At 43.0% G+C, this 26,195-nt stretch overlaps 1 protein-coding gene across 3 annotated transcripts in view; it reads left to right on the top strand.

The window, feature by feature from the left end:
• The window catches only part of PTPRG (protein tyrosine phosphatase receptor type G), a 743,963-nt gene that overhangs the window by 601,606 nt on the left and 116,162 nt on the right, over positions 1-26,195 (top strand). For all 3 annotated transcript variants that reach the window (XM_003273634.3, XM_003273635.3, XM_030802031.1), the window contains exon 8: positions 8,614-8,806. In XM_003273634.3, the coding sequence (XP_003273682.1) occupies positions 8,614-8,806 (193 nt within the window). The remainder of the gene's footprint in view (positions 1-8,613; positions 8,807-26,195) is intronic.

The following is a 26,195-nucleotide window of genomic DNA, read 5'->3' as shown; positions in this document are numbered from 1 at the left end:
AGCATTTTGATTACCATTTTTGTAACTGGGGCTCTGAGAAAGTGCTTTTTAAATATCTGCTCACTGTTCCACTCTCTGCCACCCATACGCTCAAAGAGAAGGAATAATGTAAGATTTGGATTTGCATTCCAATATATAACTTCTCTCTAGGTATTGTGTTGCAGGGAAATAGAAAAGAAATCAAATCATATTTGCTTTCCAGGTTATTTGCTACAAACCATCTTAAGATAATATTTTACTTTTATCAGACACTGCTTCATGTGTCCCTCTCTCTCTCCCAAGGGAGGAAAACAGCTCATATTCATGTGGCCAAACTGGATCCTTGCTGGCTGGCTTTGTGGAGGTCACAGCTGTGTCAGCCCTTGGAAAGGAAAGCATTCACCATCCAAGTATTATCGCTTCAGACCTTCCCACCCTGACCCTGCCAACATTCTTTCTGAAGTTAGCACAGAATGTTCATTTCAGAAAGGCGAACAGCCAATTCGGAAAAGCCAAGTAGTCAGGATTTCCATGTCTGCCTCTGACAGAAAGAAAACACTCCTAGTCTCTCATTCTTCTACTTCTCCACAGTCGCTGTATTCTCTCTTTTCTTCCCTGTCATCCAGCATGGGTGCCTGCACTCAATGAAAATTTGAGCATATTCACCATGAAATATAACGGTTAGCACAAAGTGTTGACTTGTATGATGTGGATTTCTTTGAAGCCTTTTAGAGTACATACAGGCAAACGTTAATCTTTCCTCTCTTGTTCCCTTTTGTGAGTGTAGTTGGGCATTCAGGTCAGCCCTGCCAGCCAGTGCACTTGTACCTCTGGCTTGTGTGATAATCTAGATTAAAATACAGCATTGCTAATGGAACCCCACATTGGTTTGGGATTCCCCACTTAGTCAGCATGGCTTACGTGGCCCCTGTAAACATCTTCTGAAAATATCAGGCCAAAATCGTGTCCCCCAAACAAAATGGGTCACCCCAACAAAATGGCAGCACTCTCGGCCCTTCTGTGGGATGTCAGAGGAGCCGGACAACACATGGAGATGGTTGCAGGCAACGTGTTCATGATCAGTCATAGAAGATGATTAGCTTTCAGTCCAGTTAACTAGAATTTGTTTTCTTCTAGAATAGTGCTTCTCAGATGATGGTTCTTTGCCCATAGGCAACTAACCCAAGCCTTCCTTTCCAAGACTGTTTGCATCTTGTAGGTTAAAATAAGGCACTGCCTATGATTCTCCCCAGCATGAATTTTACTTGAGTGCTTGTAGGGGGTGCTATCAAAAAGGCAATAAATAAGTCTGACTGCATCTACTTTGTTTACCTTTAGATGTGTGATTTTTTTGGTTTTTTTTCTGACAGTAAGCAGGAGTGGACAGAAAAGGTTTAATAGCATGACCCTTTTTAACCAAAGGTATCTGTGAGAAAGAATAGAGCAGCTCTTTGAAATTAAGACTGCATGCTTTGGAGGCAAACTGCCTGGGTTCCATTTATGGCTTTGTTCTTCGGCCAAATTACTCTGCTATTTGGTGCCTCAGTTTTCTCATCTGTAACATGATGATGATAATACCCTCTTCATGGAGTCACAATGAAGATTGACTGGATGGAAAATGATGGAATATGTATACAATGCTTAGACTAGAATATGTATAAAATGCACATCACAGGAAGTGCTTGGGAGGTATTAGGCATTGTTGCTGCTGTTGCTGTTGCTGTTGTTGTTGTTGTTGCTGTTGTTGCTGTTGCTGTTGTTGTTGCTGTTGTTGTTGTTGTTGCTGTTGCTGTTGCTGTTGCTGTTGTTGCTGTTGTTGTTGTTGTTGTTGTTGTTGTTGTTGCTGTTGTTGTTGTTGTTGCTGTTGTTGTTGCTGTTGCTGTTGTTGTTGTTGCTGTTGTTGTTGTTGTTGCTGTTGCTGTTGCTGTTGTTGTGTTGTTGCTGTTGTTGTTGTTGTTGCTGTTGCTGTTGCTGTTGTTGTTGTTGCTGTTGCTGTTGTTGTTGCTGTTGTTGTTGTTGTTGCTGTTGCTGTTGCTGTTGCTGTTGTTGTTGTTGCTGTTGTTGTTGTTGTTGCTGTTGCTGTTGTTGTTGTTGCTGTTGCTGTTGTTGCTGTTGTTGTTGTTGTTGCTGTTGCTGTTGCTGTTGCTGTTGTTGTTGTTGCTGTTGTTGTTGTTGTTGCTGTTGTTGTTGTTGTTGCTGTTGTTGTTGCTGTTGTTGTTGTTGTTGCTGTTGCAGGTATTAAATGATCACCAAGTCTCTAAAGCAGCACTGTCTGGTAGAAGTAAAACCACGTCGTTTAAAGTGTTGTAGTAACCATGATAAAAAATGTAAAGAGAAACAAGTGAGATTAATTTTAATAGTATAGTTTATTTAATCAAATGTATCCAAAATATTATCACTGCAAATGTAGGGCTAGCCATATTTCTAATGGAATAGCCACATGTGGCTACTGGCTGTCACAGCTGTAAGGTTTATCTCAAAGCCACGACAACTGGTGAGTCACTTAATTCAGAACGTTTCTATTTCAACACATGACGTGCAGTGCATGTGAATGAAGGAGGTTTTTTAATGATGGGGTGAAGATGCCATATTAATCCAAAAGAGATGGCTTTCTTTGTTAATTACAGTGAAGTCCTTTTCTTTCTATAAAGCCCTTTCTATAATGACCTTCATGGAAAACTGACTGTAGCCACAGGAGGGGCATGGCCCTGCGTTTAGCTAGCTGTTCTTAGCTTTTATGTTTGCAGCTGTGGTTCAGTAAGCAAAATTTTTGATGCTCCAGATTACTGGGAATTTAATATTCCATTATCATTGTCTTGTTTAATAATGAGGCAACAAACAGGACCTGCCCTGTCATCCCTCAAATGTGTGGTGAAGCTAAAATAATCTCCATGATCTTAGGTGAGATTTTCCAGTTTCTAGTCAGTATCCTTGGGTTCCTTACTGTGCTAATAATGGACCCTGGTTTTGTTTAATTGCCATTATATGCCCATCCCTTAAACTATTGTATGTATCAGCCTTTTAATGGCTCACAGTTATATTACTTTTGGTATTCTCTCATTTCTCCCTTTCATCCACAATGGCGCCCTGCCCAAGTCTTGTGGACAGGAGCTCTTACTATACACGAATGGCATGAATAGATTTCAACTTGCCTTTGATTCGAACCGACAGACTAAAAACTAATTATTCTCTGTAATACTTTTATAATAAAAACTAAGTTGAAATGATTTATATACACTTCGAGCCAACACATTTGCAATTCAAGGTTAAAATTGTTCTTGAAACGGCACCAGTTAAACTGCAATTACAAATCCCCAAGCAGGGATAAAAGAAAGAAATGTTTTACACATTTACTTCAAAAGTTTAAGAGTCAGTTTAATATTATAGAAATAAAAACTTTCATTTATTTTTACTAAATGATAAAGACTTCATTAGTTGTATTAAAGTCAAGAGAAATCCAAGTGTGTTTATTACCCTGCTGTGGCAACGGATCAGCCAAGAAAAGTGAGGGCTTTGGGAGGTGGACAGCATTTCCTCCTTGGGCCTGCTATCTTGTTCCTGCCTCCCAGTTCTTTCTCTGTTGGGCTATTGGCAGTTTCTATTTAGAGTGCAGAAGGGTGAAGATAGATAGATTTATGTTGCTGATGCAGGGTGCCCTGTGTGGAATGGCCTTGGGGTTAGCTAAAGGGAATTGTTTCAGGACTTATACTATCACTGCATCCATTTCTCCAGTGCGGTGTGACTCTTTCGGTGGATAATGCTAAGGCCTCTTATGCCTGTGGCATGAAATAGCTGAGAGCATACAAAATAGAGTCACACAGACCTGCTATTCTAAGCCTTACTTCACCTCTTGGTTCCCGTGCCTGCATTAGTCCATTTTCACATTGCTATAAAGAACTACCTGAGACTGGGTAATTTATTAGAAAAGAGGTTTAATTGGCTATACAGGAGGCATGACTGGGAAGGCCTCAGGAAACTTACAATCATGGCTGACGGGAAGCAGGCATGCATCACATGGCTGGAGAAGGAAGAAGAGAGAGAAAGGGGAGGTGCTACACACTTTTAAACAACCAGATCTCGTGAGAATCCACTCGCTGTCACGGGAACAGCAAGGGGAAATTCCGTCCGCATGATCCAATCACCTCCCACCAGGCCCCTCCTCCAGCATTGAGGATTACAGTTCCACCTGAGATTTGGGTGGGGACACAGATCCAAACCATATCAGTGCCCTTGGGCAAGTTACTCAATGCCTCTAAGCCCAATTTCCTTACTAGTCAATAAAACTTATACTAATACTGCTATTAATAATAATATTACCACCAGCCTCGCGGGATTTCTGTGGATTAAGTGAGAGAAAGCACATACCAGTCTCAGCACAGTGCCTTGCATGTAATAAGCACTCAGTAAATATTGGCTGCTAGTGTGCATGATATAATAAGAGGGTTCTGTAATGCTACTTTAATGTCATTACTTTCAGCTAAAAAGAAGTTGGAAACCAAAATAATGTCTGTAAAGTACTTAAAGAAGTACCTGGCATGTCATAGGTTTCATAAATATAAGGGGGATAAGGAAGGGAAGGTTGATACAGCATTTTACAGTTGCTGTAAGCTTAGAGTACAGTTGTAGTTACCACGTTCCTCATAAAATAATAATGACAGCAGTGATAGTACTTACTGAGCACCTGCTGTGTGCCAGGAATTATTCCAAATATTTTATATATCACGGCTCATTGAATAGTTACAAAAACCACAGGAAATAGGTAATACTGCTACGTCCATTGTACAAATAAAGACACTGAGGCACAGAAAGATTAAATAATTTGACCAAGGTCACACATTTAGCAAGAAGGGTTTAAAAACAGGATTTTGTACCCAGGTAGCAGGGGTGAGGGTTTTGAATTTGGAGAATTAGGCATAAGCCAGATCATAAGGGCCCCACCATTAAAGATGGGAAGCTGTTAAAAAGTATTGAACAGAGGCATGACGTGATCTCATATATATTTTTCAAGGATCACTGTTTAGCTGTTAACCAGATCTAGAAAAGTAGAACAGATTACGCACCAAACATAGGACCGGTCAAAGACCCAGAAAGACACAACTTTGTATGGTTTGTTCTGTGGCTCCAGCCTGATTTCCATATTGCACAACTCTAGGGGACACTTTCTCATGGTGGGCTTATGGCACCTTTTGGAATCAAACAAAGTGGAGGTCCAAGGCAAGGGTCAGGGTCCGGGGACAGACTGAAGTTGCTGTGTAATGATATATCAGTAGATTTCATCACTGCCCACTTGCCAAAGTGAGAAATGTAGACTCCTCTCACCATCCGAGGCTCCTGGAGGTTTTTAACTCACTGGCCAAGCATGCCAGTTACCAAAGAGACAGGCCACTGGCGATTTTCATTTAACTTAGAAAAATGACAGGGTTTTAGTGAATGCCGCCAACCCACAGAAGGACATTTGATGAGTGTGCTAAGCTTGTCCTCCTGTCCTCCTTTCCCCCTTTTGTATAACTGTCAAGCGCAACTGTGTTCCAGTTGACAATATAATCTCGTTCAGGTCATCAGTTCACTCCCAGAACCATCACATCCTTTCTTCAAAATCTTGGGACAAGTTAAGTTAATAACAAGGAAGCCACCATGCTTTTAAACCATAGCATGTCATTAAGCTGTAATAGCAATTTAAGTGAAAGCATTTTTGTGTTAAATTCAGAACCTGCCTGATTTTTACAGTTATGTGACTTGTTCTTTCCTGAGGCTTCAGAAATAAACTTTTTAGGAGAATTTAATGCTGGCTGTGAAAGAAGCAAGTATTCTAGAGAATAAACAAACTTCAGAGTCGTATTGCTGAGACAGTTTTCTGAGACAGGCCATTCTTTTCTGGCATCTCAGAGATTAAACTATTTCGGGACAGATGGCTGTCTCTTCCAGAAAATTTCCGGTCTAATTCACGATGTATGGCAGCCCAGTCCATTTCTCTAAAAAGTCATCCTGAAAGTTAAGGAATGTCTCTCTCTATTAAACTCACGTCTCTACGGCTTTAGTTTAAGCCAATTTCCTTTTATTTGGTCTTCTCTGGACATGGAGGAGAGCTGGTCAGCGTCTTCCACATATGAGGGGCTTTATGAAATTACTCCTTATTCGCCTTTTCTTCAGGCTAAACAATTCCACTTCCTTTAACCTTTCCTCACAGGATTTATTCTCCATCTTTTTAATCATTTTGATTGGTCTTTTTCTGGGCTGTCTCCAGAGGGTCTTTATTAATACTTCTCCTATGATTTTAAGAAGTTATTTTCTCGGAGAAAATCAGAGACCTGCTCTCACATTTGATGCATTCAGTTCTGACTTTGGTAGTCCTATCAAGTGAGTTCATGTCATGAGTGGAGGTGATTTTTCAACATCTTTAGTTGTCTTCATTTGAGTGGCTCACGTTTGGACAAAGTAATCAGTCCAATTTTCCTGATTTTTCTGTCATGTCTTGCCTTTCCTTTGCTGTAAATAAAGAAGGAATAGCAGAAAGAATGGGAAGGCAGGCAGATGCTACCTAGAGACACTATGAGTTTTTATGAGAAGTAAAGTAACTCAGAGAATTGAAGTAACACAAGAGTAACAGGCTGCTTTGGCTTTTAGGCTGGTTGTGAATCCGTCCTGGTTCTATGTAAAAGGTAGAAAAAATTCCATGGTTTATTATCATTTTACATAAGCTGCATAATTGGAGGGGAGGTAGAATGATAGGTGAATTCATATACTTACATGATTTTTGCATGGCTAATATCACTACCTCAATTCATCGCTTTCTTATGCAAAGAGAGGGCAGACTGTTTCAAAGCAGGTCATGTTCTGTGTCATTCTCTGAGGCTGTTTGAGAAACAGTGGGGGTTAGTTCCAGGCTTCAGGATGACCACCTAGAATTTGCAGAAACCCAGATAGTGATTTCCCTTTTTTATTTTCCGCATTAGTGTTAACTGCCTTCTGGTTCCCCAAAGCCTAGACAGTCACTCAGTGCACAGAGAGCATCTTTCTAGCACCATTCGACCATTTCTCCTGCAGAAAGCACTCTTATTTGGCACCAGAGGATCCAGATGGGCCAGAAACAGTTCATTCAGCTTTTCTCTTCATTCTATTTTCTTCTCCTATTAGTATTTTTGGTGGCTGCATATTTCAAATTACAGTTCTTTTTTTTTTTTTTTTTTGGTGACAAGAATAACTTTGTGGCCTGTTGAGGACAAGTCTCTGTCACTCAGTTGCTGTTCCATTCCTCATATGTAATAGAATTACTTGTTTTATTTTTTAAAAAAATTTTATTTTTTTTTTTGAGACAGAGTCTCATTCCATCACCCAGGCTGGAGTGCAGTGGTACAATCTCAGCGCACTGCAACCTCCGCCTCCCAGGTTCAAGGAATTCTCATGCGTCAGCCTCCCGAGTAGCTGGAATTAAGGCGTGCACCATTATGCCTGGCTAATTTTTGTATTTTTAGTAGAGACAGGGTTTCAGCATGTTGGCCAGGCTGGTCTCGAACTCCTGACCTCAAGTGATCCACCCACCTTGGCCTCCCAAAAGGGTGGGATTTCAGGCATGAGCCACCGGGCCTGGCCAGAATTACCTTTTTTAATGGTCACCATGTTGAGAGACACAAAAAAATCCCTTTTATTCCTTTTGTTCTGTTTTTGAGACCGGGGCTCACTCTGTCACCCAGGCTGGAGTGCATCGTGCAATCATAGCTCATTGCAGCTTGCAACTCCCAGCCTCAAGCAACCCTCTCACTTGACCCTCCCAAGAAGCTGTGACTACAGGCATGCACCACCACGCCCAGCTGATTTTTGTATTTTTTGCATAGGCAGGGTCTACCTGCTATACTCTCGGTATAGCAGGTTGTCCGGGCTACTCTTGAACTCCTGGGTTCAAGCGATCTTCCACCTCAGCCTCCCAAAGTGTTGGAATTACAGGCTTGAGTCATCACACCTGGCCCAAAGAATCCCTTTTGATAATAGAAATATGATTTGGGCACCCTGATTTTTTTCCTTTACTTTCCATAAAAGTTAGATCGGCAGTCTTGTAAGCGATGTTTCTTAATAATATTAATCATAATGATAGCAGCTAACCTTAATTGAGGACTTAACTGTGTACTAAGCAATTTACATAAATGTTAATACTTGTAACAACTTTATAAGGTAAGTATTATTATGTGTTTTACAGTTGTGGATACTTGAATTACAGAAAACTTGAACAGTTATCTCTGATTACCCATCTGGTAAATGTTGAACTTACGCAGTTTGACTTGCAAGTCACACATTTAGTGACTTGGCGACTTTGCCAAACTTGATTCCAGCAGGGCACTGCAGAAAGACTGGGACTGTCTCACGGGAGGTGCAAACTCAAAAGAGTGCGGTACAGCCTCAAATGAAGTGTTTTCCTGGTTAGTTGGCAGGACAGAAGCCACAGCCAGATGAGCCTGTTGGCAGTGTTTCCAGCAGGCAGCCTCAAGTCCTGCTGGGTTTAGCAGCCCTGGCATTGGGCACTTCCTACCGTTTCATGCTCGTATCACCTTCACCTGCTTTGGACCAAATAGCTTTTCTAATTGTTGTGTGTTTTTTGTTTTTTGTTTTTTGTTTCCCTCCCCTCTCTGGTTCTCTGTTCAGCTTGAGGCTTTTTATTCCATCTTCACCACGGAGCAGCAAGACCATGTCAAGTCGGTGGAGTATCTGAGAAATAACTTTCGACCACAGCAGGGTCTGCATGACAGGGTGGTGTCCAAGTCTGCCGTCCGTGACGCCTGGAACCACGACATGACAGACTTCTTAGAAAACCCACTGGGGACAGAAGCCTCTAAAGGTATGTTTGGATTAAGTGCCTTGCCCAGAGGAAGATTCCTTATCATAAATTACTTTAAATTTAAATGAATTCAAAGCCAGCCAAGAATTGGGACTTGGTGTTAAATGCATATGTCTCTCTGCTAAAGGGAGACTGTCTGGCTGAAAAATAGGAGCAGGTGTGGGAATAACTTCTGTTAAATAGATATGATAGAAATTGCCCTTTTGACCAATAATAGATAATTCTGTCTGCATTTCTGCCTTGTAACTTCAAAACTTACTAGCAGTGTCTAGAGAAAGCTTTTTGAAAAGTGTCTTACTTTTTCCGTGTTTCCCTGTTGACCAGGAGTTTATCTCTGAGCTCAGACATCAGTGAAACGGGAGAGTTCCCTGACCTCCACTCCACTTTGAAAGACATGCAACAGGAATGTGGCTCATCTGTTCGGTCACCATTTGCTGCTCAGACACCTTATGGGAGGGGGAGCACACAGATGGGCAGGTGCAGGAGCCAGGGCGAGTTCCTTGGGGCTCTGGCACTAGGGTTATATATCTGTGGCTCCCGAAGCCCAAGTGGGCATGTGTTACAGTGGGCTCTTTCAGCCTTGCCGTCTGTGGACAGCTTAAGTGTTAACCAGCTCAATGACCTCTTGGTACCCAGGTCCTTGTCTGGCGTCCAGGAACAATCAGGTCGCACATGGACTTGAAGGATGAATGTGGGGATTTTACTGAGTGGTGGAGTTGGCTCTCAGCAGGATGTATAGGGAGCTGGAAGGGGTATTGAGTGAGAAGATGATGGAGTTCGGCCATTTGGTGGCCAGTCTCCTCTCTGATTGTCCCTTGACATTCAGTTGCTCCTTCTCTTCTCCCTGCCACACCATTCTGCTGTTCTTCTGCTCTTATGTTCATCCCCCTTGTCTGCTTCTGGAGCCTGGGGTCTGGGTTTTATATGGGTACAGGATAGCGGGGTATGGCGGGCCAAAAGGCAACTTTTGGTCATGAAAACAGGAATGTCTGTTTTCACTTAGGGCCCAAGGGTCTCCAAACTTAAGGGTGGGGCCTTTGCCAGGGAACTGCCCTCTTCTAGCCAGTATTTCCCTGTCTCTTGTCCATATCATCAGGACCCTCGAATTGCTCCCAACACCCCAGTATATAGCAGTCTTACTACCATCCACCCCTGCCCGGCAAGAACTCCCATGCCAGCCTCACCCCCTACTAGAAATCACTTGCTTATTATTTTGTTTAACCTATTATCTAACAGTTTAACCCCGGTATCTGATAAACATAAGTTTATCATTTTCAGGCATCTCAGTCTTTTCCATCTCTACTTACTCATGTGAAATGAGTATGAATTGCTCTCCGAGGAAACTGGATCTTCTGGGTCTACCCTCACACCTCTCCTCTCAGGCTCTGGGATTTATCATAATTGTGTCACAGAGCTCCGGAAATGCTCAGGGGAGCAAGGCTGATCAAAGCCCTATTACTTGGAAGGGAGGAAGGAAAAAGAAGGAATTTTCTTTTGGTGCGAAAAGGGATATTTCCCAACCCGGTGCTATCCTTCTTCAAAATTATGAGCTTGGGTAATAAAGGGAGACCTTGTGTCATTTATCAACACTGGAAGAAGACTGGGCTGTTGTTAGTGTGGTGCGTTATGTGGAGAGGTTTTCTTTCAAGAGTGCTCCCACTCCCAACAAAAGGGAACAGTTTATTGGCATATGAACTTTGTGGGAACAGGGGGAATGGGATTCTATTCCACAAGGAACTGCAGTGACATGCACTTTGATGATAAGAATGAGCCCATTTTCTAGGCTCCTGTTTCTGAAAAGGAGCTAAAAGAAGAGGAGAGGGAGTTTAAGAATGTGATCATTTCCTTCCTGTCTGTGTGATTTTGTTTGAGGTTAGTGAGGAGAAGTGAGTCAGGCGCCAGGTTCCCTCGAGAAATGCTTGAGATTCAAGTAATTTGGGGACAATAGATTGTCATTCTCCGGGAACAATGGGAGAATTAAGAAGCTCACAAACCTCTGAAATATCTTAGGTTGGGCTGCTGTGGAAAACCTCACATGAACTAATTTGTTTTTTAACCTAGCTAAAAAAAAATAAAGAAAATAACCCAGCTAGAAAGCTTTCTCCCAAGAGAACTTGACTTGAGAGAAGCAGGTCTTCTGGGGATTTTGTGAGAGTTATATGCAGAGGACATGGATTGGGGTGGGTGAGGAATTCGTATCACAAGTGAGTGCAAGATCTGATAGCTCAGAATTGCTGAGATGGTGACAGATACAAAGCCCCTTCCAGAAAAATGGGCCGAGCATATGATATATCAGCTGTACAGAGAAAATGCATGGCCTTTATTATCCAAGAAAGCTAGGGAAGATAATGGTTTCTATTGCGTTAAATTGTCAAAGTGGGCAAGATCTTCCACTGAACAGGCCTTCTCTGAATTTGACCACAACCACAGAACCGTCCTTAAATATGGCAGATTCATTTGTCATTCTACTGCGTTGGTTTGAATTATCATAGTGCTCATTGCTGACTCTTTAAGACATGGGAATATTAAAATGTTTTCTGATATTTTCAGAGCCAAAGAGAGAGCGGGATGTAGGTGCATTCCTATTTGTGTGTTTAACATATTATTGGAGAGCTACACATACAGAAAAGTGCAGTACCTGTAATACGTGCACAGCTTGATGAATTTTCACAACCTGAGCACACCTGAGTAACAAGCACCCAGATCAAGAAACTCCCGTCTAGGATCTCAGGACTCCCCCATCATCCCCCTTCCTAATCACTCTCTGTTCCCAAGGGTAACCACTTCCAGAAATTCACTTAGCCTGTTTAATAAACTGCATAAAGATAGAATCATTCAGGATGTCCTCTTTCGTGTCTTGCTTCTTTTGCTCTACAGTGATTTAGAGGGTCCTCTCTCTTGTTGCCTGTAGCTGTAGTTTGTTCTTCTGTATTGCTAAATCCCATTGTGTGATTATACCTAAATATATTTATCCATTTCAGTATACATGAATATGTAGATTATTTTCAAGTCTGGCTGATTATGAAAATTCCTGAACCTGCCTTTTAATGAATATGTGTCCATATCTCTATTGGGCATACACCCAGGAGTAAAATGGCAGCATCCTAGAGTACACATATTTTCAGGTTTGGTTAGAGACTGCCAAATGGCTTCCCAGAGTGATTGTATGTACCGCTTTACACTTTTGCCAGCAGTTTAGGAAATTTTCCTATTTTTACAGCATTTTTTTAAAGGCATAATTTACATACCATAATATACGGCTATGGTAAATGTATAATTTGATAATTTTAGCAAATTTATACTTGCGCAGCCATCACTGCAGTCCAGTTTTAGAACATTTTCATCGCCACAGAAAGTTCCTTCCTGCCCATTTGCAGTCAATTATTTCTCCTGCCCTCAACCCCAGGCAACCTCAGGTCTGGTTTTGTCTTTCACTTGGTGTTAATGATTTTAACATTTATCCATGTTTGGCATATATCAGTAGGTCATTTTTTTTTTATTATTGCTGAATACTGTCCCTATTTTTTTTTAAATCACAGCTTTGTTGAGATTTAATTCACATACCATGAAATTCATTCTTTTAAAGTGTACACATCAGTGTTTTTTACTGTATTCACAAAGTCATGCGCCCATTGCCACCATTTATTTCTGGAACATTTTCATCACCCCAAAAAGAAACTCCATCTATAGCAATCACTCCCCTTCTCCTTCCCTTCTTCTGCCCTGTATGTCCCTCCCTCCCTCCCTCCAGGGCTAGGCAACCACTAACGTACCTTTCGTCTCTGTGAATTTGTCTATTCTGCACATTTTATGCAAGTGGATCATATATGACTTTTTTGACTTAGCATAATACTTTCAAAGTTCATCTGTATTGGGGGCTATGTATCAGAATTTAATTATATTTTATGGCCAAGTACATAATATGTGGAGGTGCCATATTTTGTTTATCCATTTATCAATTAGTGGACACTGAGTTTTTTCCACCTGTTGGCTGTTATGAATAATGCTTTTGTTAGCATCCGTGTCGAAGTTTTTGTGTAAATATACATTTTCAAGTCTTTTAGATGTAAACCTAGGAATAGCATTGCTGGGTCATATGGTAACTTTCTGTTTACAGTTTTGAAGAACTGTCAAACTATTTTCCAAAGTGGTGGCATCAGTTTACATTCCCATCAACAGTGTATGAGAGTTTCAATTTCTCCATATCCTCACCAACACTTGTTATTGTGCATCTCTTTTATTTTCTCCAACTTAGTGAGTATGAGGTTGTATATCTTTATAGTTCTGATTTCCATCTCCCTAATGACTGATGATCTCCCTGTTTGTTTTTAAATGCACATGTCATGGAACCATAGCCCACATGACCAAATGTTCCTCCTTTTTTTTCCCCTAAGAAGACTCAGGTAACTCAGCGCCACTATAGGCCAAAAGATGCTGACACATCATCAAACAGCCTGGACGGCTTAGATTATTGACCTTAGAGATGTAAGCAGGAAAGAGCCAAAGCACAGAACAAGTCCTTTTCCTTCCTCTACTCTTCTGCGAAAAAAAGTTTTAAAAAGAGAAGGAGTGGTATTCTGTAATCCTCAGGTAATTCAAAACGAGCAAAGCCTGCCTGATTGGTATTCTCTATCTGATAATTATTGGAAGCTTGCAATGCCCAGGAAAACTATGATGTTTTATGCATTTATTGAGCTATTGTCACTAGAAGAAGGAAAAATAAATTAATTACCTAAGGCAGGAGTCATTTAACTTTTTTGGTTAAGGGCCAGATAGTAAATGTTTTTGGCTTTGTGGGCCATATGGTCTCTGTTGAATCCTGGGTATTTGTGGGACATTGGTTCCCGGATCCCTGCGGACGCCAGTATCCTTGGATGCTCAAGTCCCTTGTATAAAATGGTGTTGCATTTGCCTATAACCTAAACACATCCTCCAGTATACTTTAAAATATTTCTAGAGTACTTATAATATTAATACAATGTAAATGCCATGTAAATAGTCGTTATACTCTACTGGTTTTTATTTGTACTGTTTTTTATTGTTATATTGCTGTTTTTTATTGTTTTTTTTTTTTCCTTCCAAATATTTTTGATCTGTGGTTGGTTGAATCCAGGCATGCAGAACCTGTGGATGTAAGTGCCGACTGTACTCAATTCTACCAGTATAGCAGGAAGGCACCTGCAGATGATATGTAAATGTAGAAAATGTCTTGCAGTAAACTTTTATTTACAAAAAAAGATGGCAGACCAGAGTTGGCCTTGGGACTGTAGTTTACTGACCCCCACTCTAGGGAGTAGCTTAAACTGAGTTGGAGAAACCTAAACGGGGAAATCATAGGCTTGTCGTAAGATACATATTTTCTGTCTTCAAGGTGGTAATGGCCATGACTGTGAATGTGTTGGATTTGTGTTTCCATTCCACTGAAAGACCCTAGGACCAACCAGAGATTCATTAACTTGGTAACCACCCACTTACCAATTCACTTTAACACCCGGTCATCTTTCACATCAGAGGGGTAACCAGAGCCTCAATTGACTGAATATAGCTCCCCGCCTCCTCTGTTCTCCTGGTTGTGATCGTGAACTTGAGGTAGCCAGTGGTGGGGGCCTGTGTTCATGCACCCATATTTTATCAGGATGATTGGACGTCCTGGAATAGAGAATACAGAATCCAGCCTTTCAGTGCCAAGCACAAGAGGCAGGGCCCCTTAAGAAAGTAATGGGGGAAAAGTCATCTTAATGTTGTATTGTTGCTGAAGAAAGACTTCTATATGGATGTCATCCATAAAAAATAATAAAGCTTTAGTTCCAGTAAATGGAAACAATATTTAGGCTCATTGGATTGTTCAAGGGACATCCGATTTGCCACTCTGCCCTTTGTCGGTAAATAACTTGGACAGACTTAGGATTTAATGGGCTGTCTTTTCAGTTATTCTGCAACACATCCCGGGTACATGGGAGAGCATTCAGTGATTAAGTGCTGAATACTGTCTATTGTGAAGACTTTTGGAACAGTGAACAGAGAAAAATAACTTTCCGACAACATGAAACATATGGTTTATTAATTTAACCAAACCTGTTCAAACCACAGTAGAATCGAAGCCACTTGATCTGATAATTTGATTTGATGGCTTAATTAAAATGACACTGTATAATGTAATAAAAGCAAAGGAAATGGAGAGGACACGGGGCTGCCTGCATACCCTCTGGGCTCCTAAGCCAATGTCGTGTTTTTTTGGTGAATGTTTTTTGCCTCTGCTGATGGAGGGATCTCTTTTTTAGCTATATTTTCAGTGCTAAACATTGCTTCCTGTTTTGGTTAAAAGCAGTTTTAAAGGACGTATACCACTGTGCAAGGGTGCCTGAGTAGCCTCTTTAAAATCAGTACATTGAGAAAGAGGGTCACATTTTCTATCCAAATTAGCAAACAAAGAAGTAAATCCATGATTGCTTTAAAAAAGAGTTTGACATTGAAATCATGGTTTTCTGCTATTTTGGGAGAAAATAGTAATGTTGTTCTATTTTCGGTTTAATCATTTCTACTCACCAGATTAATGAGCTTGAATTACTTATCTTATTAAAGGAAGCTCTGATATGAACACTTAATGCCTTTGCAGGCAGCTGCCCTCCCAGAAACTCCTGCAGAAAGTTATCTTGTTACTGCCAGAAACTTTTAGTGTAGGAAAGTGTTAAGAAAAACACATTTTTCATGCAGCCCCCATGGAGAGTTTTTAACCCCCTTCTTTCAAAAATAACTTTCATTTGTCATTCTTTTTTAACTTTGAGTGTTTAAGACAGAAGACAAAAAAAAGCAGGTCTGTTTCAAGACCCTTGGAACATCCTAGACTCTCATACTTCTGAAGGTCTTGCCATGTTATATCCAACATTTTTAAATGCTAAGACATTTCATGATTACTCTAAGTTTATGTAAATATATGAGTTGGTGGTAAGTTGCGTTTGGTTGACATAATGTTGATCTTTTATAGACTTTTAATGTAGCGTTAAATATTTTGTATCAATTGTTGTAGCTAGTAAATTTCTTTTCATATGTCAGACATTTTTGTCTAGCTTTGAAAAGCTTGTTGACTCTAGGAGTGGTGCCTGAAACGCCTGTGGTTAGAAAGGCTAGCAAGAGAGCCGAGTGCTGTGGCACGCGCCAGTAGTCCCAGCTTCTTGGGAGGTAGAGGCGAGCAGTTCGCTTGAGCCCGGGAGTTTGAGGCCATCCTGGGCAACATAGTAAGCCTACATCTCTTAAAAATAAAAGAAAAAGGAAGTCTGGGAAGAGGTTTTTGTGTGCTAGATGCTGTTGGTTTCTATTCATAGTTATTTTATTTAATCCTCAAAACAACCTCTGCCAGGATTCGCTTTTCATTCATTAAATATTTATTGACCATCTACTATAAACAAGTTCTAGGTACTAGAAATAAAGTTGAACAAGGGATGGTCCCTTATCGTGGAGTTTACATTCTAGAAAGGAGAAATAAATAAACAAGTCCACTGATGATAGGCTTCAGTGTTGTCCCAAAGGGAATCAAATCAAGTTGTGTGCTAAGAGCGGTGGAGTGTGGTGAGGTGGTGGGGAGGAGCCCTTCTTGGGATAAGGCAGGTGGGGACAGGGAGCCAGCCCTGCAGAGATATGGAGAAGAAGGTCATTTGCAAGGGCCCTGAGGCATGGGATCCCACCTAGAGTGAGGTGAACAAAGGCGAAGCAAGATCAGAGAGAAGGGGCTGGAGAAGTAGGCAAGAGCAACTCTGGCAAAGACTTCTCTTGGTAAAGAGTTAAGATTGTTAGGAGTTAAGATCTTCTAGCAGTGGGAAGCCTCTGGAGGGTTTTAAACAGGACTCTGGAATAATCACAACAGTCTATAAACTTACAGCTCTGGCTGTTGTGTGGAGAATGCTTGCAGAGGACTTGCACTGGAGTCTGCAGGACCTGCAAGAGGCTGATAGAAATATCGCAGGTTGGATGAGGATGATCATAGTAAAGGTATAAGTGATCATTAGGGATGGACTTTGGAGGAGAGCTTTGGGGATTTACTAACAGTTTGGATGGAGGGATGGGTAGGGTGAGCAAAGAGAGAAATGGAGTATTATTGTTTCTCTTTAACAAGTGAGGGGTCTAACGTTCAGAGAGGGTAAGTGAATCATCCAAAGCCTCTCAGCCAGGAAGTGGTAGAGCTCAGATGTGAACGAAGATGCTCTTATGTCCAAACGCAGTATTTCCATCATCCAAGGGACCGCCATCTTCCACAGGAACCTGCAAGCGGTACCTCTGTGTTTTGGATGTCATCAGGTGACTTGAACAACACAGTTTATTACTCTTTCCCTGAATGAAGGAGCTTTAAAACTAAACATACTTGTGGGAATCGGGTGCTCTTACCTTCCTGAAAGTCATCACTGGGCTCAGTCTTTATCTGCTTGGCTTTTATCTATTTTGTCAGGTTATCTTGGGTGCTCAGGGCATAGGGTACTGGTCACAGGGTTAGTCCTGAAAGTCCTGCACCCACTTGATCTGCACCGTGGGGCCACTTAGGCAGAAGATCTTGTGCATCCTTGGATGAGGAGGGCCTAACACAGTACCTGGTACACAGTAGGTACAGTCATTGCTAAGTGAATGAATGAATAATAAGACAGGATAAGGCAGTGTTAGAATACAGACTTGGGATTCAAGCAAACCTAGACTCAAATCCTAGGAACGATTCAGTCCTTTGTGACCTTGCTCAAGCTAATATCTAAGCTTCTATTTCCTTGCCTCTAAAATAGAGATGATAAGGCAGAGCCCAGTGGCTCATGCCTGTAAACCCAACACTTTGGGAGGCCAAGGCGGCAGGATCACTCGAGACCAGCAGTTCCTGACCAGCTTGGGCAACAGTGAGACCCCATCTCTACCAAGAAAAGAAAAAAAATTTTTTTTTTTTACATTAACTGGGCTTGGTAGCACACACCTGTAGTCCCTAAGCTACTCAAGAGGCTAAGGCAGAAAGATCACTTGAGCCCAGGGGGTTGAGGCTGTAGTGAGCCATGGTCATGCCCACTGCACTCCAGCCTGGGTGACACAGTGAGACCCGGTCTCAAAAAATAATAGTAATAAAATAGAGATAATAATCACACACTCTCTTCCTCAGCCAGTGGCCTTTTAAATGAGACATAGTACGGGATCTTGGATATGGAAATTACTCTGCAAATAATTGTATCTTCTTATCTGTAAGTCAGCAGTAGTTTCTTTGTATGCCCAGGACAACCTGTTGTATGTGACATGATCATTGGAGAACATATTTCAGAATAAGAGTGCCATGCCCTGTTCCTGTTAGAAGTGTGAAGCCAGGCTGTTCGAACTTGTCGAAACTTTTCTAATGAAATGTATAATCCTTAAGGTGGTCCACACATCAAGTCCTGTCCCCCTCCCCAGCCCCGTCTTGTACTTTCCTTCCCTTGGCATCCTACACTTCAGTCCAGCAGCCATTCTGCAGTCCCAGCAGGCTGTTCCCTCTACCTGGAAGGCCCTTGTCCCACCTCTGTACCTAACTGACTCCTCCTCAGCCTTCATAACTCAGCTCAAGGGTCCCTTCCCCAACGAAGTTTCCTGACTGCCCTGACCCAGCCACTTGTTTCAGGGCACCAGTACCTTTCCCTTATAGTACTTACCACAGTTGGATTTTTACATCTGATTATGTGATTTTTTTTCCCTAATATCCAGCTCTCCCACTACCCCATAAGCTCCATGAGGGGTGAGACTGTTTTCCTTTTCTCTGTTTTTATTGGAGAGAGGGTGCTATGGTAACTATTGACTCCTCAGTAAATACTGGATTGGATGGGTTGTTGGGTGGGTGGATGTTTGGATGGATGGATAGATGGGTGGATGGATGGATGGATGGATGAAAATGTGAATCCATGGATGGATAAGAGGATGGATGGATGTGTGGATCCACAAATGGATGGGAGGATGGATGGATAGATGGATGGATGGATGGATGGATGGATGGATGCACATATGGATCCATGGATGGATGGGAGGATGGATGGATGGATGGATGGATGGATGGATGGATGGATGGATGGATGGATGGATAGATGCACATATGGATCCATGGATGGATGGGAGGATGGATGCATGCATGGATAAATGCATGGATCCATAGATGTATGGGAGGATGGAGGGATGGATGGATGGATGGATGGATGGATCCATGGATGGATGGGAGGATGGAGGGATGCATGGATGGATTAAGCTAACATATACATATCAGGTGGCCAGGAATAAAAAATTCTTACCAAAAGAGTTCGCACAGTTGAGACATGTATGATGTAGCCCAGGCTGGGTGCTCCTACTGGGGAGCATTGCCAGGCATCTGAAGTAGGATGTCATGTCGGTGCTACTTCCTGAAATCAGAGAGGCTCCTGGGATTGGGGAAGCCATCTTTTACTCTGACCAAAAGCCACCTTGGATGGAAGCATACATTTCAACAAAACATAGAGCTGGGGCTTTTCTGTCTGCCTCAAGAACAGCCTAAAAGCAGAGAATGGAGTCACTTAAAGTGTCAGGCACTGGTGTCAGGATGCTCTCAGGCAGAATCGGCTGTTATGGCTTGGGAGCGGTTGAACTGATATTGGTAGCAGACTCCAGGGGCCATCTAGCGTTTTCACGCTTGATAAATATTACCTAATTATTTAATCCTCTCCATCTCTAGGCAGGTAGACAGAGTTTGATCTTCAAGGCCAACTTAGCAACCCTCCTCTGGCTTTCTTTGCTCACTAGAAAAATCTTCTCTGACATTGGGTTTACTTGTGTGGGCACCATGGTGCTTGTGAACAGCAATCTGGAAATTAATAAAGGCCAACAGCTTCCTTATTCCCAGAGCAGCACACTTCCCCTTTTTCACTGACTAGCCTTCACAGCCTATGAAACATGAGGCTGTGAGACATTGGTGTGCCTCTCATTGGAGCCATAGGAGGTATCCAGCTGGGAGACATCTTCCCCGTTCATCCCACTCATTATTCCTCAAACAAACATGGGTTGGTTGAAGCTGTTTTTCTTCAGGTATCTGTCCAGGAATATGGACAGAATCCTTCTTTCCTAGGGCATAAGAAACAGTCTCATCTCCCTGCCCCTGAAGCCTGAAAATCAGAGAACAACTGTTAAGACCCAGTAGAGGGGGCCCCATGTGGTGTCCTCTTGAGTCAGGCTTTTCTTATTCCTTCTCAGCACAGCCAGTGGTTGTTATGGTTGCTGGCTTCACTCCTGGGCAGCTCTCTTGACTGGTTTTGTGATTCCTAAGCACTGGCTTGGACCGAAATGAGTATCTTGGCTGTCACATTTCAAATCTCTGCCTGTGCTGAGAAGGCGCTGCCTATATGTCTGAGACTAAACGCTGTCAGGTATTATCAAGTGCACAGAGCTATGCAATTCTTTGCTTCCGGGCTGGCACCAGGAAAGGCTTGCCAGAAGAGAAGAGCCTTCTCAGTGAGGAGTGTGCTGACTGTTTAAAACTTGGTTTTCACCCACCAGCTGCAAAGCCCAAGCTCTTCAGAGTGTATGGACCTGTTTGCCAGGGGCAGCCAAGAGACTCAAGTGGCTCAGTCCCTGCCGTGTGCTGAATCGATGATTCCACTTGGGCCCACTCTCGTGCAGTGCCTGCCCATAGCCTGGTCTCTCCATCAACTGACAGGCTCCCTGTTTCCTTCTTGGGTCCCTTTGACCAAGTCTTGGCCTGAGGGCAGTACCCAGGTGTGGGAGGCCCTGAAACCATACCAGATAGGGCCATCCTTACCAAATGATCAGTTGGTTCAGACGCCACATCTGGGGATTGAAATGAGATTGGAACCCAGACATTGGAGTTCATCCTATCACTCCACCCACACTCAGCCAGAACAGAGAACAAGTAAGAGTAGCAAGTGGCCGGGAAGTAGCGGAGATCCAGAGTTAACAGGTAAATGCTGTGCGTGAACCAGGACACTACTTTTAAGCATAGTAGGTACCAAGCCGAGCAGACTACCTGTTTCCAAGAGAAATTATTTTAAGGCTCAGATGGAAAACAAATGAGGGCACCTTAACCATTTGCATCATAATAATCTAGACTCAAGTATTTCTATAAAATCCCAGCTAAAGCCATCTGTGTAGGTCACTGGTTGATTTCTTGACATGGCTGTTGGGATCACTAATAAAAACAGCTCGTGGGATCTTAGATCTTGGATGGTGTTTGGATACCAGTCTTGTGTTGCTAAGGGCAGCTTTAGAACTCTATTTTAGGTGACCCAGTTGTTTCTTCATAGTAAAGGGGACTACAACATTATCTCAGCAGTGGGAAACAGGAGAAAAACATCGTTACGAAAGAAGGACACTGGGCATTTACCCACCCTAACTCCGCAGCCGGGTCTGTGGTTCAGACACTCAGTTGGAGTCCTTCACTAGGGCAAGACCTGGGGAGAAGGTGGAAGGTCAGAAGCACCACGTGGGAAGGATGCTGTGCTCAGTTGAAGTGGGATAGGTCCACTTTGCTCTCTTAGCAGGAAATCACAGCATCATAAAGTTGAAAGGGAGGGAAGGACCCCAAGGTACATGGAATCCAGCCTTCCACCCAGCGTCCAAGATGCACACAGCTGTTACCAAGTGAGGCTGGGAAGATGCATCATCCTGAACTTTGTCACCTCCCTTAGCGCTGAGCTGAACAATGCTCTTTCCTGCACAGGACATGGACACCTCCCATGGCCTTTAGCTCTCAGAGGAAGAGGGATATCATGTAGAAAAAAGAATCCAAGGAGGTACGAGAGGTCAGGGAGAGCATAATGTGGGAAGTCGAAACCAGTGCTTGAACTGGAGAATTGAATTTCTGCCTCTGCTTTCTCAGATACTGCCTATTTCTGTTTTCTGAGCATGTAGCTCTGTTACATGCACAGCAGAGACAGCCAACAGGATAAGAAAGAGTTTTCAAATTTGCTTTCTTCCATGGTAATTGCAACACAGAGCATCTAATACTCATTTGTTTGCTGAGAAACTGAATTGTAATTCAGGGCTTGTTCATGGAAAGAGAGTTGTCATTGTATTGTGTAGAAGAAAAGTCCGCGGGGAACTGGTGGCATCAGTGAAGACACTATGGATTTAAAACTTGAAAGCAGTTGTCCTAGCACTTAGGAGAATCTGGGGGCAACTCTGCACCAGGGTCCCACATCAGAAGAAGGTGGTGGGCTAGCCAGCAAATTCTGGCCTCGGCAGCCAGATCCACCCCGGGATGAACCCCAGCTCCAGTGCTTCCTAGCTTTGAGACAGAATCTTGGGCCACTATCCTCCTCATTCCCTGCTCACCAGCCACGCTACTTTCCTTCCCAGTTGTCTCATCACAGGGCCTTTGTATGCACTTTTTTTTCTGTCTGACATACCCAAGCCTCCTTTTTCCCTCTTTCCTCTATAAACACCTACTCATTGTTCAGATTTCAGTTCAAACTATGCTCAGTAAGTTCTCTAAGCAACTCCCCAAGTTTAGGTCAGGGTTCCTTATTAAACCTTTATACAGAACTACTATAACGTTTTCCGTAAAAAGCATGCAATTATATACGCCTTAGTGCTAGGTGGGTTTAACCATTTTGGTTCCATGGACTCCTTTAGCTTATCTTCTCATATTGATGGTTTTAGATGCTTAAAATAAAATATAATAGATTACAAAGGAAGCCAGTTATCCTCAGATCTTTTCGAAATATCTTTAAAATTGTACTAATTTATCTGCTTCTTGATGAGGGCATTAAATTACAAGATCCAGCCGCAGAGCTAAAAATCATTATAATGTTGAAATAATGAGGAACATGAAGGAAATTTTGAAATGCCACTGAGTCCTGAACACCATAGAGATTGGGGTGCCCTGTCCGCCCAATCAAATATCCAGTATAAATTTTGACTCTCCAAAAAGTTAATACTAAAGCCTTACCAGTAACATACACAGTCGAGTAACACATATTTTGTGTGTAATATGTATTATATGTTGTATTCTCACAATAAAGTAAGCTAGAGGAAAGAAAATGTTATTAAGAATATTATAAGGAAGAGAAAATGTATTTACTGTTCATTAAGTGGGAGTGGATCATAGCAAAGGTCTTCATCCTTGTCATCTTCATGTTGTGTAGGCTGAGGAGGAGAAAGAAGAGGAGGGGTTGGTTGCCCTGTCTCGGGGGTGGAAATTCACTTATAAATTGACCCATGCAGTTCAAACCTGTGTTATTCAAGGGTCACCTCTATTGGTAATCACTGTAATCTAACAGGAATAGCTTTGTGATTTCTTTTGGTGATTATCACACAAGTCTCGTAACACTACTGTAGTTTGTTGCCAACATTTAAAATGTAAGGAAATGCTACATTTTACTTAGAGATTAGTGAAAATAAAAGTGGACTTTTTTGCTGTCTAAGTTCACAGACTTCTGTGAATTCTATCCAGATCGCCTAAGGACACTCAAGTTAAAACCTCTGTTTTAGGGAGATTACGTTGTTGATGTGTGTTCTCCCACTGGGCTGTCATCACCAGGGGCTCAGGACCATGACAACACGTGTTCATCTTTATCCGTAGTTCCTGATCAAGGGCCTGACATATGGCCGGTGCTGAATAAATATCTAATAGTAACTAATTCTTTGTTTGAGATGGAGTCTCACTCTTTTGCCAGGCTGGAGTGCAGTGATGCAATCTTGGCTCCCTGCAACCTCCATCTTCCAGGTTCAAGCAATTCTTCTGCCTCAACCTCTCAAGTAGCTGGGATTACAGGCACCTGCCACTACGCCCGGCTCATTTTTGTATATTTAGTAGAGACGGGGTTTCACCTTGTTAGCCAGGATGGTCTCCATCTCTTGACCTCGTGATCCACCCACCTCGGCCTCCCAAAGTGCTGGGATTACAGGCATGAGCCACCATGCCCGGCCAACAGTAACTATTTCTTAAAGTACGTTTGCTATATGTCAGTCCACATGCATTTGTGCATTTCATGCATTTATCCCAGAAGCTTTTACCCAAGCTTTATCCAAGGCCACACAGCTGGTTTGTCTAAAACCAAAGCAGTCTGACCCTAAAGTAAGCAAGTGAATGAATGACCCTCTTAGATCTAGGTCTCTAAAACAAGGGTAATGATAGAGCCAGCAGCCCCACAGAATTACTGTGAGGATTTGATGACATAATCTGTGAAATGTACTAACAGTCCAGAGCAGGGCTTATCAGATAGGACTTGTTACTATTAATATGTCAGTACAGAATGGCACAGAATAGGCTGGGTGTGGTGTTCACACCTATAATCCCAACACTTTGGGAGGCTGAGGTGGGTGGATCACTTGAGGTCAGGAGTTTGAGACCAGCCTGGCTAGCATGGCAAAACCCTGTCTCTACTAAAGATACCAAAATTATCCAGGCGTGGTGGTGGGTACCTGTAATCCCAGCTACTTGGGAGGCTGAGGCATGAGAATTGCTTGAATCCAGGAGGCAGAGGCTGCAGTAAGCCGAGATCACACCACTGCACTCCAGCCTAGGCGACAGACCGAGACTCGTCTCAATTTAAAAGAAAAACGAATGGCACAGAATAAAGGCCTTGGTGGGTGGGCACCCTAGCAGCAATCTGTGTATCTCCAGCATCCTGTCACGCCTTGAAGGACCATGAGCTCCCTATGTGTTTCCGATGGGGGAAGAGGCAATTTCTGTGTCCAGTTTTAGAGAGACCCGAAGGAGTTGGAGGCTGCTCTGGAAATTGTCAAGAGACCCCACATTCTCATTTGTCATTGAGAACTGAGAAGGGACTGGGGGTGGAGAAGGATGAAGGAGAAGGGAACGGGAAGGAAGCTTTTTACCTGCTGGGACAGCTTTCCCCTTTTAAGCTCTTGGAGTAGTGCTCCCGACATCTTTATTAGCATCTTGAAGATAGGAAAACAGTTACGGGATGCGTATGGGGCAAGTACGTACATGACTGTTCCATGGAGTCCCCTGTCAACTCTGGTTCAGACTCAGGCAGATTGGGTTTCAGTTCTCCATTCTCTTCTCACTCTGCTTCCTTGGCCCAGCCCAAGGTCAGAGAGACCAAAGCCCAGTGTTGTCATCTTTCATGGGGAGAATGGGGCCCAGCTCTCGGATTCGGTTATGCGTTGTGTGCAGGGGATGATCTGAGATGAATGCACAGAGCCAGGCCCAGGGCATGTGCGTGGCAGCCACAGCTCCAGCTAGAAATGATTCAGATGGAAATGCACATTACACTGGAGCTGGGGTCCTGCTTTGATTCCATCGTTCCCAGTTCCTTCCTCCGTGTGGTTTGTCCGTCTTGAGCTCTTGGGCAGGGATGGGGGAGGCAACACCCCAAGCACCAAGATTCCAGGTTTGAAGTCCTACTCGGGCTGCTGAGGAGGATTCTGTGTTTACCCAGACCTCTTTGATACAGCCCTTCAAAAAGAGAATCACTCCCTGAGGCCATTTCTCTGGAAATTTCCCTTGAAGGATTCCATATTTGAAGGTGATAAAGAAATGACAGGCATTTAAGCAGTCCAAGGCAAGGCTTGGGCTCTTTTCCTCCTGACTGGTTCCCTCCTGCTTTTAAGAGGAGATGCTTCCTGCTCTTTCTCCCCGCCAGGGCCAGGCAGTCCCCAAGGAACAGGCATCTCCCCCACGGTCCTCTGCTGGCTTAAGCCAAGCTGTTCCCTCTGACACCGCCCCTGTGTGGCATATGATGTCGTAACACCTCCCACCCAGGAAGCAGCAGTTTCATCTGTGTTGACAGGCGCTGTGAAATAGTGAATCTGCACCAAATTGCTTTGAGTAGTGCTGTCTCTTTGACTCCTGATCAATATTTTGCCAGTTGCGTCGGGTGTGAAACTCCGAGGGGGCAGGTGCTGGAAGAAGGCCCCTGGAGGAACCTTTAACTCCAGATAGTTTAAGGCACTTGGAAATTACACTGACTTTCAGACAGAGCATATCACATTAGTTTATCTAAAGCCCCAAATGAAGAGGATGGGGTGGGGGAGTGGAGCCTACTATTTACTTGCGGAACCACTGAGAAAATATCCTTGACATTGATTTAGAATCAGAGGACCTTGGGTGCTCTGCTAGAAGCCTCTTCATTACTTAAGGAAGCCTGGGATCATAATTAAAGGTTCAGAGTGAAGGCAGAAATTCTCAGAGCTGGTAAGGAGCAGCACCTAGATGCCTGTGAGAAGCAATCAGACCCCAGTGGGAACATAATCAGGCCCCTGAGAGGGGAAAGGCTGTCGTCAGGAGGCCTCACAGGGGATATTTGTTTAGAGATCTGGGTGTGGCACCTCCCGCATGGTTAAAAGGCTTTAATTTTGTGCAAAAGGACGTATCAAGAGGTCTATCAGACTTCCCTTTGTTAGGTGCGGTTTACAAGGACCATTGAGAAGAGATAGAAAAGTACAAGTATTGGGC

The sequence above is a fragment of the Nomascus leucogenys genome, chromosome 21 (assembly GCF_006542625.1).
Source record: "Nomascus leucogenys isolate Asia chromosome 21, Asia_NLE_v1, whole genome shotgun sequence".
NCBI classification, from domain to species: domain Eukaryota; kingdom Metazoa; phylum Chordata; class Mammalia; order Primates; family Hylobatidae; genus Nomascus; species Nomascus leucogenys.
Note: the sequence above shows the minus strand (reverse complement) of the source record. Positions and strands in the feature narration are given on the sequence as shown.